Raw genomic sequence first — 13,408 nt, forward strand, 5'->3', positions numbered from 1 at the left:
TTTTTGTGCCAGACATTATTTCCTTTTAATTTTAGTTACTGTATGTTCCACTGCTGACACGGCATTTATAGCATCACAAATATTTTTCCGTTGCTGGGTTTTTGATTTTCCTATAACGCCAGCTCTAACTCTCCGGGAAAAAAAAATCACATGTTTACTTTTAAGTTGATTTAACAGGATGCTGATGTCACTTCTGCAGAAGTTCTGCTTCCTCTTACAGCCTTTTTTGGTGGCATCTTTAAAATTGTTGGGCATGTGCAAGAGTGTTTGCACAGCACCTGCCCTTTTAGATGTTCAGTGGGTGTTACTTATGCTTAAAAACAATCAGCCACATGCCTCTAATTTAGAATCCAGTCGGTTTCATCATCCACCACATCTGGGTAAGGGCAGATTTAGATGGTTAAGAACATTCGACATCATCAGCTCAACCAAAACAGGCAAAGGATATTTAAGTTTTCCATAGTAGCTATCGGCAGCTATCCCCAGTTTCCAAAGAGTATCAGTGTAAGTTCTTTGCAGTTACTATTTCCAGTAGTGGCAATGGCGGACAGTGGAACAACTGAAGTGGGAAACAAAAAGCAGTGATTGGTTGAAAGAAATACAAGCAGCCGGGGCGTTTTTTTTTCTCCAATCTTAAAGTGAGAGTCAGCCCAGCCAGACCTTTCTTTTCTTGAGAAAGGTCTGGTGAGCGAGACTACTTTTCTGATAAAGATTTGATGTTTTTTTTTTTTTTTTTTAAATTTTTACTTCAGGTCTCTCATACAACATTTAATAACTGGTATGTAACACACTATAATGTGGTTGTAAGGAGCTTTAAACACACTTGAATTGTTTATTAATGTGCAGTATTGGTCAGAAATGACTAACTTCTCCTATGAAGTCATTCATTATTAGGTCATACAGCAGCATACATTAATGGAATTACTTGTAATGGAGTATTCTTACACACCGTAAAACTTCATTTAATAGTCCGGGCTCTTATATCACTGAAATCTTTGGGCGTCGGTGGCTTAGTGGTAGAGCAGGCGCCCCATGTACAAAGCTGTTGCCGCAGCGACCCGGGTTCGACTCCAGCCCATGGCCCTTTGCTGCATGTCACTCCCTCTCTCTCCCCCCCTTTCACACTTGTCTGTCCTATCCATTAAAGGCTGAAAATGCCCCAAAAAATATCTTAAAAAACCCCAAACAAAAACAAACAAAAAAAAAAAAAACCACTGAAATCAACAGGCCTATATTTTAGACAGGCCTTTAACTCCTTTCACACAAAACTGTTGCTCAGCAAAGATGGGAAATAAAATCAAAAGTATTTATTTGAACCAGTATTAATATTACTTGTTTAAAATTTCATTCAGTTATTCATTCATTTCATTTGATCTAGTGCTGACAGACGGCACTCAGCATACTGACACAACACCACTTTCTCCTGTTAAACAATACTCACAACTTGAATTAATTTTATTGAAAAGCCCTTTTGATTATTTTGATCTGAGGATAATTATGGACCAAAGGAATATGAATAACTAACTGGGTAATTGAGGAATGGACACATGATTTGAGGTAGCCAGCAATCTTTTTTTTTTTCATCCAAAGAGCTTCTTTTAAAGAAATGAACTGCTTGGCAACGAGACCAGGCGTCTAGTTGAGACAGGTGTTAATTTGTCAAAATGTGTGGCCAAACCAGGCTAGTAAAAGGGACTTGGCTTTTGACTGAAGTTTCACAGTAGTTGTATTGGTACTTTTATAAGTAAAGGATGTGGATAGTTTTTTCACTGCTGCCACCAGGATGAAAAATGTTGCTCCAGGTCTACTCGATGTTTAATTAGGCAACTGTTTGCTCACATGTTTGCCCCAACAACAAGGGAACGACAGGTGTTGCGTCTTTATCAAATTATTGTGGAGTTCTTTTGCCCTCAAGTGGCCAAAAATTAATTATTGCAGCTTTAATGCAGCTTTGTTTACTTACACTTGTACTGTGTGTTATGTGTTATGTAATGAGCCAAGGGAGTCGAGGAGGCTCGCAGTGCACTCTGGATCAAACTTTCCCATTTTAAAGGGTCAACCTTGCAGAAATTCACTCTAGTTTTTGGTGCATTTAAACATCACTTAAGATGGTGACGAGGATTCCATTGAGAGGAAGTACAGAGAGGAAGTCAGTGAGAGCTTTTTGAAACCACAAAGAGTCTGGGTGTGTGGAGAGGAGGATGATTCAGGAGTCACCATGACATCATTGATTATAGTTCATTGGTAAAGGGTTTCCTTGGAAGAGAGTGAGACTCTTTGATTCTTTTTGTTTCATTTCCTTCAAAGTAATGGAAAAAGCTTTAATGTTACATTTTGTCCATGAATGTCTTGTTCTCCTTTTGTAATTGAGCAGATGTTGCAACACCACAAATTACACTTTTGTTTGTTTGTATGTTGAAATCAACACTTCTGGCTTCCTCAGAAACATTTTGCTGATGCATCTTCATTGTTGCATAGAATTGCAGTGGGGTGAGGGGTGTAGCCTGCTTTGGGTATCCGGTATGAATTTGTCATCAGCTTAAAAAGAGCATTGGTATTTAAAGTGTGTAGGATTTAGGGGGAGATATTGGCGAAAATGCAATATAATATACTACAATGTTTTCTTTAGTGTTTAATCACCTGGAAAATAAGAATTGTCGTGTTTTTGGTAACCTTAGCATGAGCTGCTTATATCAACATAGGGAGCGGGTCCTCATCTACAGAGATCGGCACGTTAATTTTTTGTTTATTTAACCCATATTTAACCAGGTATGTCTCTTTTCAGGGAAGACCTGGCCAAGACAGCAGCATACAAAAAAAGTTACAGCCAAACAACGCAGTTCATGTAGTTGTAACTCTTTTTGAAGGTTATTCCAAGTGAGAGGAGCAGAGCACATAACAGCTTTCTTTCCCAGCTCAGTCCGTGCACGAGGAACAGACAACAAAACTAAGTCTTGAGATCTCAGACAGCAGCTACAGTCAGATCTCTGTTCAGTCAAAGTACAAATGTACGAAGGAAGTTTACCAAGTATGGCTTCATAAATGAACAAATACCAAGACTGAGCCTACGATAGGTCAAAGATGGCCAACAAGCCCTGGAATAAAGTGCACAGTGCTGAGTGAGAGGTTTACAATTTGTAACAAATCCCAGTGCACTATGATATGAAATATCTAATGTGCAAACAATGTGCAGATGCTTTCATGTTCAACACATCACCATAATCCAGAACCAGTGAAAACATAGCAGCAACCAGTCTTTTTCTGGCCTCAAACAAGAAGCATGACTTGTTTCTGAAGTAAAACCCAAACTTCAGCCTCAGCTTTTTAAAAAGATTACCAAACTGAGGTTGATAACTGCCATGTTTCTACAGTAGCCCAGAATAGACTAACCAAACACGGACTCTAGATATGGCTATTCACTCAGCGAGCAGCATTTTATTCAGTGCTTTTACCGGTTTAGTCACCTCGTTTGTTTGTTTTGGAGAGGAAGAGACCTCTGTAGAGAATTTGGCTCCCGGTAAAAAACTCGTACCTTACCAAAACAGTATGCGCATTATGCAGTACACTGATGTATGTATTGTCTAGTTTATTTATTTTGAGATTTATTTAATAGTCACATTTATTTCATAGGCATATTTATTTATTTACTTAATACTGACTTAGATGGCATTCAATATTCCAGAAGTGCTGCAGTGTGTCTGTAACATGGTCTGCTAGGTTCTGCTTTTTTGCTTTGTTTTCTGTAGTATTTAATCTAGTGCAATCAGGACCACTTTAGTCAAAGAAAACTTAATTTCAATTTGCAGTATTATACTTGGCGATATGGCTCTGTTCTGGAGCCTCTCTGCCTTTCCAAGGCCTACGCAGAAACCTGAGGCGGAGAGCGCACTTCCCTGCCCTTCCATGCGCCTACATGGAAAGCCTAAGGCAGAGAGAGCAGTACAAAGACCCCGGGAACAGAGCAGCATCAATGACAAACAAATGCCATTGATAAGTCAGACACAGCTTGAAAAGGAGGAGCTGCGGTGGAGGTGGGTTGCAAAGCAGCTTGCAGAGGAAGCAGCAACAGTAGGCAGGCCAGAGCAGTTTAAATAGAGCGCCCTGAATGAGATTCAACAATTGGTTGCATAGAAAGGAATCATGTGATCTACCAGCTGACTCCCTTCCATCAGTTGATTGGGCTGTTTGAGATCAGCTGATGTAGCTGGGATGTAAGCTGAACTTGACATCGTGCCCTTCCTGAACTAATGCTGTGCTCATTAAGAAAAATCCTCTGAGGCATGTTGTGATTTGTGATATTTGGCTTTATAAATGAAATTAAATTGACTTCTGCATGCTCCTGTGTTTCTGTGTTTCAGTCCAGCATCGTGGTGGAGGTTCCTCCCTACGATAAGAAGACGACAGATCCAGTCCAAGTCCAGTTCTACGTCTCAAACGGGAAGAGAAAAAGAAGTCTAACACAGACCTTCACCTACCTGCCTGGAGTCAGACGTCACCTCCCTGCGGCTATAGTCAAACAGGAGCCCTGGGAGGCAGGACACATCTCCCACAATCCACCTGGCTTCCATCAGCTGCCCTCCCGTGACCGAGTGCTCGGCCCCGACATGGTTTACTACGATTCCTGCGACATCCCAGTGCATTGTGGTCCTCCTTCCCAGAGCGCGCCTCATCTTCATCACCCCCCTCCCTCGTCTGTCCCCCTTCAGACCTCCTTAATGTTTCCTCACTCCTCCTCCTTCCCTCCTCCGGCCTCCTCCTCCTCCTCCTCAGTCCCCCCTCAGACCTTGATTCCTCTTCAGACCTTCACCCTCCCTCCTCAGATCTCCTCCCTCCCTCCCCACTCTTCCTCAATCCCTCCTCAAATCTCCGCGCTGCCTCCCCAGGCCTCCTCGCTGCCCCTTCAGACCTACTCCATCCCCCCTCCCACCTCCTCCAGTGGACCTCAGAGGGAACACTCCCCATCTCTGACCACCAGAAGAGCCTTTGTGACCCCTGCTGACCCCCAGAAGGACTCTCTGCTCTCAAGGCCAGGAGAGACGCCGAGCATCAAGCAGGAGCCAGAGGACCAGCAGAATCTGGGATCCTTGGGCCTCCAGGAGATCACGTTGGATGACGGTATGAAGTATTCATTAACTAACAATCACTATATGCTTGAGAAGTGGCTCTGAAAAGTTTGTAGCCTGCTAGCAACCACCACCGATGATAACAGAAAGATGACACGCAGCCAGACGCTGATATCTGTAGCAAGCTTACGTAATATAAAGCTAATTTAAAACTGGTATTAATGGCAGAGTCTCTCGTTGTCTAAGTTAATCAAACAAACACACTGTAGGACAGTGAACAGGAAGCTACTGTGTGTGATAATTTTCCAATCAGATTTAAATGCACCATCTGCAAATGTAATACCCACAGCACATTTACGGTAAATTAAAAACAATGTATGACCATAATTTGCTTGATTTTATTTCAAGACCTTTTAAGTGACATTTAGAGAGCAGGACTTTTACCTCGACATCTAAAAAAATAAAAGTTTTCCACTAAATTTTACTTAGATTTGATGCTTAGTTGTAAACCTAACACACCCTGAACGCCATGTGAGATGGTTTTGTTCATCCATCTGTGACAAACTTTTACTAACACACATATAAAGAGAAATCAGACTTGTGACCTCTGTTCCTGAGCTTCAGATTCAGATCTCATATAATTCAAATGTTCCCTGTGTGTTCGCTGTTACTTTCTGCTGTGCAGCTGTGTGAGGTGTGTGTATGTGTCCGTCTGTCCACACTGGCTCTGTGATGTTGGTTATTTATATGTTGGGGCCCCTGTGTGTGTGTGAATACTGTGTTTCTCTCTGATCTGGGTTAATAATAGCTGTGTCTGCCTGTTGCTGCTCTGAATGATGCAGATGGGGGTTAAATTTGTTGCTGCGCCGCAGTTGGCGGATAGCAGCTGTCGTCAGCCACCCCCCCCCCCACCCCCCCACCACCACCACCACCCACCACCCACCCACCCTTCCCGCCTTTCAGCTTGACTTTGACCCCGGCAGCCTGATCTGATGCTGCTGGACAAATGGCATCACACACTGAGGCTGCTCAGATTGAAACACCTGTAAAACCACAGTAATGGTTATCACTGCTTGTGCTCGATAGTATGTCCGGATGCTTGATGCTGGAGGGGAGGGGAGCGGAGGCAGGACAGTGGCAGCTTCTGTAGAGGTTTATGTGGTGAGGGAGTTTGAATTGAATCTGAATGTATTTTCAGTCTGGATCCGTGCATGCAGATGAAGTTTTATGTAACGTGCAGCATGTTGTTGTGTTGGTTTTGCTTCATGAGCGTCAGGTTTCACAGCAGTGCTATGTATAGACTGAACGGAGCAGAGATGGAGCCATTTGCTGCCGTACAAACACACTCAGCAGAGCAGCTTTATTGCTGCTACTAGTAATAATACACTCACTCATTTCTCACCTGCACTGAGAGCCCGGCCTGCACAGCATGGCTCACAAACCAAAGTGCTGCTTTATGGTGTTGAATCGGTTTGTAGTAATTAGTGGATGAGTTAGTAATTACAAGAACGTGTTGCTAAAGTTAGTTTATCTCTTTTACACACAAACCTCTCGAGGTAAATTTAAAGCGTCATCACAGCTCGTCTGTAGTGAAGGACTACAGTAAATGAATGTTTAAAGCTACAGCTGCTCCCTCCTGTGGCTGAGCTGCAGAACAAACCCCAGTTTTCTTTCCATGCATCAGTTCACAGCATGTTGTTTAATATAATTTCTGATGGTGATCTGAGCAAAAAACATCTTTCATATTATTTTCTGTGGAATATGTGTGTTTACGACACGTGAGGATGAAACATGAACATCTAAATGATTTGTGGAGTAAAACACTCAAGTGAACAGTTGCTTATCAGTTACTTTGTTTTTTCCTAATTAAACATTCATTTTGTAAAATGTCAAGTGCTTCGCAAAGTTCCAGAATCCAAAATGATGACTTTTAAAGTGTTTGTTTAGTTTGACCAACATTAGTAAAACAATTTTTCCAGTATTTTCCCAACCATAAATTCTCATTTAAATGGTTTTTTAAACGCCTCCACACTGGTGAGAGTCGTGTCCGTCCGTCTGTCCCATTCCCATGAACGCAATATCTCAAGAACACCTGGAGGGAATTTGGCACAAACGTCCACATGAACTCAAGAATTAATTGATTAGATTTTGGTGGTCGAAGGTCAAAGGTCACTGTGACCTCACAAAACATGAAGGAACATCTGGATGTTTTTGGCCATAACTTCATTTAATTAATTTTAATTTAATTTATTTTTTTAACTTACTGAAACTTAAAGAATTCCTACACTAATTATGACAAAATTTCACACAGATGTGTAATAGGATGAAATGATGACATCAAAGGTCAACTTCACTGTGACATCATAATGTTTTTTCTTGCCATGATTCAGTGTTACATCTAGGAAGAGGAGACATTTGGTCAGATACTGAATTGGTGATAATAATCTTTGGTGTCCATCTTGAAACTGTGCTGATTGTATAGATCTTCTGTGTTTACGGGTTTAAGATGTGTGTGAAGCATCAATGTTTTCACAGACATGGATGTAAACTGTAACTGCAACATGAAAGGTTTGTGGAGGCATACAACTGCAAGGCAAGATATGCCACGGTGGTGCAGTGGTTAGCATCATCGTCTCACAACAAGAGGGGGGAGCCCCTCTGTGCAGTTTGCACCAGGTGCTCCAGCTTCCTCCCACAGTCCAAACACATGCAGGGTAACTGGTGACTCTAAATTGTCCGTAGGTGTGAATGTGAGTGTGAGTGGTTGTCTGTCTCTATGTGTCAGCCCTGTGATAGTCTGGTGACCTGTCCATATCTGGTCTGTTTGTTTTGGAGAGCTGAAGACCTCTGTGGAAAACTCAGCTCCTGATAAGAACATCCTGAAAAACAAACACTGAGGGAATACTAACCAGAAGAAGTTTTAGCTCCCTAACCCTGACACACTGTTCCTTTTAAAAAAATGTTAACAGATGTTGTACAAACTTGAAAAAAATCTTAACTGCTAAAGGTTATAAATAATTGTGTCTCTGTCTTTTCTGTTTTTGTAGTGAATGAGATCATCGACAGAGACATCGGCAGTCTGAGCAGTAGTGCCCAGCCCAACCAGTTTGACCAGTACCACCAGTATGACTGGGAGCACAAGTCCAGTGATGCTGCCTTACCGTTCTGCGGAGGCCCTCAGTAGTTGCACTGCTCCCTCAGGAGGTGACTGCAGCGCTTCTTTCTTTTGGGACAAAAACAAACCGACGGTCACGTTAGCACAAAGTGCACCAAGCTGACCTTCAAGTGCCTGAAAACCACTCAGCAGCCTCTGACGAGTCGGCGTGCTCGTCTCATCAGGGTACCACATCAGATTACTGTTTCCTCGTCTGTCTCAGGAATTTTAGTGCGGAGCCGGCTCGTACCTCGCTGACACACCAAAGATGTTTTTAGCTTCCCACAACCGAACTGTAGAATACGACAACAAAAGGGCTGTAATTCAACTTTTACATAATCAGAACAATCAGTGATGTCATCGCAGAAGCTGAAGAAAATCCTGTCATTATTTATTGGCTCATTAATTACGAAATCTATTTTTGATACTCTGGATCTGATCCAGTAAAAATAAGTCCTTCAGCTGATCATTTACATTTTTATAGCTTGGTTTTACTCTCTGTACGGTTTACATTTCCTTCTCTGAATAACGTTAATGCTGTTCAACCTGAACTGTTTTGGTGTGAAGCTTAAGACACTGAATTATAGAGATGTATCATAAGGTTGAAGTAAAAAGAAAAGAAAATACTGGCTGCTCTGTGTTTTGATAAATGTGATGAGTGTGGGTTTTAAAACACTTTATTCTGGGTCTCGATGCAGGATTTTAGAACCACAGTCTCCTCGTGTTCAGTACAGAAGCCGAGGACGGCGCGCTTACAATTATGTTTTTATATCTTCTTTTATCTCAAGATCACAGGGTAATTATTTTGTTAGAGAAAACAAAGTCGTGTCCTCTTATTAGGATACTTTAAATGTTTATCAGAGATCAGAAGTGTCCTGCCAGCATGCATAGATGCCGTCTAGACGACTGACAATGTCAGATCAAAGAGCACACATTATTATAATCAGTTATGAATCCTCCCTGAGCAAACTGGTGCAGTTTCTTTCAAAAACATGGGAGAAAAAGGGGAATGAGCAGCTTGGTAAGAAATATCCCACAAATTGAAAAAAAAATAATAGATTTAGAAAATTATTTTTAAAAAGCCAGGGAAAAAAAGCTGGGTAAAAAAAAAATATTTTTATAATTATCATTATTATATTTTTTTTAATTATGTTACAGAATTATTATAATTTAAGCTCTTTTCTGGGTCATATCCTTGTTTTTTAATTTTTGTTTTTTTCCTTAAACAAATTTTCTTGTTTTTGTTTATCTTTTCACTAATTTTTTTTTTTTTATGATTTTTTGGGGGGGGGGCAGGATGGACAGGACAGCCAAGTGTGAAAGGGGGGAGATAGAGGGGGGATGACATGCAGCAAAGGGCCACAGGCTGGACTCGAATCCGGGCCGCCGACACCCCATCTTTTCACTAATTTCTTGCTCATTTTTGGGGTCACTTCTTCTTGTATTGCTTATTGCTCTCTTCCCATGTTTTTGAAAGAAACCACAACAGTTTGGGGTCGGTTTCAAAGGGTTAATCACGATCACAATTTTTGCTTTCCACAGTTAAATGAACATTAACGACTGAGATACTGACGCTTCCTGAATTGCCAGCCTCCACTTTTGAAGAGCTGTGGATGTATTTAGGATTTATGAGAACAAATCATATGTGCATGATACTTGTGTGTGTGCTGCACAGCAACACAACTAACTTGTTCATCCACCTGAATCTGCAGTATGACGAATACATGAAGGCCAAGAGGAATAACGACACTAACGTTACCTCACTGAATCCCTGTCTTTGCCCAGCGTCACCTCAGACATCAGTGACAGCGACTTAATAATCAATATGATCATTATAAAGGTGGTGTTTGATTGTGGCCACAATCCTGCAGCGCTGCAGTGATTTTTAAGGCTGAAATCAAGTTTGATCCAATGACAAATGACACTTATTTTCAAGTCCTCCATATTTATTTTGTCATCTTCAGAGAATACAAGTCATTTTCTCATGAAAAGTGATCAGGATCTCGAGAAATAGACATAATTTAACCAGATATCTTCTGTAAACCAGCTTTGTTATCACAACAGAACAGCAGTGATGACCGCACATTTCCAACCTATCATGCAGCAGCACATTTAAGGCACTAGTGACTCTTGGTTCTCAGAGCAATAACATTTCATTACAGCGAGGTCAGAGGTCACAGCAGGTGATATCAGCTAGCTGCAGTAACAATATTAAAGGGTAAATCCACACTAAATCAGACAGGGGAAATGCAGCTGCTGCACAGCTCTACACAAGTTTTAAAGCCATGCTATAAACATTCAGTATGTGTTCGCCTTATAACTGCACCTCAGCTCTGTGTGGTGGCAAGAAGATGCCAATGTTCTATTTTACGTTAACTGTTGGGGCCTCTGACACACCATCAGCAGCTCTTTTTGATTTAAGTGTTTTCTTGCAGCAGGAAACACAGCAGCATCTGGCTGCAGACCACACAATCCAGTTGAAATCCTGTTTAAACTCATCTGTTCATTTTTTTAATACTTGTCTGATTTGATGAATGAATCACAGCAACTCATCTTGAACCTGTTCCGTCATTTAAAAAGCAGCTGGTCTGGGTCTGCCTGAACCAAGCAGAACTCCTCCACAGCTGATCCTGATCCTGCCGTCCAGCAGCTGTTTGTGCACGTATAAACCAGCACCGTCCCAAACTCCAGCTCTGCCTCAGCGCTGCCGCCCTCCCTCCGCAGCAGACTGACCAGAGCCGGCATCAGCTGCAGCTCAAACGTCCTGGATCCCCCACAGGAGCCGCACGCCGACACCACCTGTGCCATGTTGGCCGGCGGCTCAGTGATGAAGAGTGGTTTCCCGCTGCGGCAGTACCGCAGGATCTGCTGAGGACAGAGCGAGATCTTCTTCATGAACCTGGAGAAGACAGCATCTCCGTGTCTGGCACGTGTCTTCTCGTACTTCTCCTCCCCGCCGCCGCCCTCACTGTCCTCCAGCTCTCCTACAGCCACGCCCTCTCTCCTCTCATACTCCCTCAGCAGCTGCTGAGCGTGCCGCAGGTCGTCTTCCTCTCCACCAAGATCTGATTCCTCCTCCACACTGATGAAGAATGAGCGGAGGACAGGAACATCCTCCTGTGTCTCCCCAAGATTTAGATCCTGAAGCCGACTGCTGACGTCAATCTCACCGGCTGCTGCGCAAAAATATAAAGTAAAGTTTAAATTAAGAAAAGTTTCTCTGAAAGCTCTTAAAAATGAGTTTCTCTTCGGTTTTAGAAAAAAGCACGTATTAAACTCAGCTGGGTCCACGGGAGTGAAAAATCTTCAGCTGCACTTTCAGATATTTTAGAAACAGTGACATCTTGTGTTAATTAACAGTGCTTTCCATTAGGGCTGCACAGAATGCAAAAAATCATATCGCTATTATTTCTGACATATGATTTCAATTTGAGTAGCAATTTTATTAGGATACTTTTTGCATTTTATTTTCACTGAAAAAACAAAAATGATGATGCTGTAATATTTGCTGGGGGCTGTACCTGGAGATAGAGTTGTCTCAGTGTTTGTGTGAGCAGATCGACAATCAGTGTGTAAATGTGTAATCTGTAAATCTATAAATAGCAAAAAAATAAAAAAAATAAAAAAATCTGTAAACTCAAATAAAGTTTGCAAATATACAACAGATATGCAAATACACAAATAAATTCCACATACCTGTTAATACATTTAATTAGTTTACAAATAAATGAAAAACACTTCCTAACATTTAAAACATTTGATCAGATATTTGTGAATTCGTTTTTTATTTGTGAATCTCAATTTTATGCCTGCAGATTTGCATTTTTCGCAGTTTTTACAATTTCATTTCTGAAATTTGTTTGTGTATTTGTAGGTTTGATTTAAACAGACTGAACGCTGATTTACACAGATTGTATTTCTCCTCACAAAAAATAATACTGAGACAAATCTATCTCTGCAGCAGGTTAAAGAAAGTAATCGTTAGTTGCGGCCCTTAAATGTGGTGAAGTAAAAAGTACCGTATTTCCCTCTGAATAGTGGAGTAGAATAAAGTGGCAGAGAATGGAAATACTCAAGAGAGTACAAGTACATCAAAATTGTACTTAAGTGCAATACTTGCACATATGTGTTTACTAAAAATAATTATAATAACATTTATTGTGTTTCCCAGATGTAGGAAAACAATAACAATTGTTTGTAGCTGCTTGCTGACATTGTAATTTAATTTAGGTATATTTATATTGTTCAGCCCTACCGTGTGCTTCAGGAGCTGCTGCCTCCTCTTGAACCTGGCTGATCTTCTTCACACCTCCTCCCCATCCATCCTCCTCCTCCTCCATCCCCCAGTCATCAGCGGCGTCACACCAGTCAGTGGCCGACAGAGGAGCCTCCTGAGCCGGGACAGGCCGGCTGGCTGTCGCCGCCTCCTCCAGACACTGAGAGCGGAGCACCTTCCAACTGTCTGACCTGCCGCTGCACTCGGCACCTGGGCACGCGAACAGGTGGAGGTTTCTGTGGTAGGGTGAAGCCTCCAGGGGGCAGTACACCTGAACCACGTGTAATAACGGGGCTCCGCAGCGACTGCAGCGGGGAGACTGCCGGGAGATGACCGGGGACCAGTCCGGGTGACCCCCGACTTTGTTGGTCAGATAAGAGGACCGGTGTCTCTTAGAGTCGAGCTCCCCATCACACAGACCGATCAGAGTTACCTCCTGAGTGGCTGAAGACATCTCTCACATGTTGAAAACACCGACCGGAAGTGAATGTTGGGGTCTGGGGTCCGTCATCAAAACATTGCCGCCGGCCAGGTGGCAGTTTGAGTCATTAAATACATCGGTGTGAATAAAATTGAAGCAAGCAGTAAAATAGCAACTTCACATTTAATTATACACGCAATAAGACGGTAAAATGTGAATTTTATTCGTTAAATTCGTGACATCTAGACTGAGAAGAGTTCCTACCGGAACTTGAAATTCCGGTTAGTTAAAGTAACGGACAAAACAGCGATGTGATATCCGTTTATTAAGATTGTATTCACGAAATATAACAATTAAAATGTAATGCATCGATATTCATTACACTATTCAGCATTATATAAGAATAAACCTGCGTATAAATGCTCAAATATAATTAAAACATCTATTTTAAAAGCTTTCATTTTGTTTTCAGATTTATTTCGAAAAACAACGGA

At 41.8% G+C, this 13,408-nt stretch overlaps 2 protein-coding genes across 3 annotated transcripts in view; one reads left to right on the plus strand and one right to left on the minus strand.

Moving 5' to 3' along the window:
* Nucleotides 1-8,843, plus strand: part of LOC117261590 (nuclear factor of activated T-cells, cytoplasmic 3-like) — a 29,122-nt gene extending 20,279 nt beyond the window's left edge. The window contains exons 9-10 of the mRNA XM_033633959.2: nucleotides 4,359-5,115; nucleotides 8,111-8,843. Of these exons, the coding sequence (XP_033489850.2) occupies nucleotides 4,359-5,115; nucleotides 8,111-8,247 (894 nt within the window). The 3' untranslated portion in view covers nucleotides 8,248-8,843. The remainder of the gene's footprint in view (nucleotides 1-4,358; nucleotides 5,116-8,110) is intronic.
* Nucleotides 8,844-10,152: 1,309 nt separating this feature from the next.
* On the minus strand, nucleotides 10,153-12,963 carry pdcd2l (programmed cell death 2-like). Of its 2 annotated transcripts, none has more exons than XM_033634640.2 (2): nucleotides 12,473-12,963; nucleotides 10,153-11,390 (listed from the first exon to the last, which is right to left on the minus strand). In XM_033634640.2, the coding sequence occupies exons 1-2, from the start codon at nucleotides 12,945-12,947 to the stop codon at nucleotides 10,786-10,788; spliced, it is 1,080 nt and encodes a 359-aa protein (XP_033490531.1). In that variant the 5' UTR covers nucleotides 12,948-12,963; the 3' UTR covers nucleotides 10,153-10,785. The 2 variants fall into 2 exon arrangements, with proteins under 2 accessions (XP_033490531.1, XP_033490530.1); XM_033634639.2 differs by having other exon boundaries at nucleotides 10,153-11,393.
* Between the last annotated feature and the right edge of the window lie 445 nt (nucleotides 12,964-13,408).

This window comes from Epinephelus lanceolatus, chromosome 5, assembly GCF_041903045.1.
Source record: "Epinephelus lanceolatus isolate andai-2023 chromosome 5, ASM4190304v1, whole genome shotgun sequence".
In the NCBI taxonomy this organism is placed as follows: Eukaryota; Metazoa; Chordata; class Actinopteri; order Perciformes; family Serranidae; genus Epinephelus; species Epinephelus lanceolatus.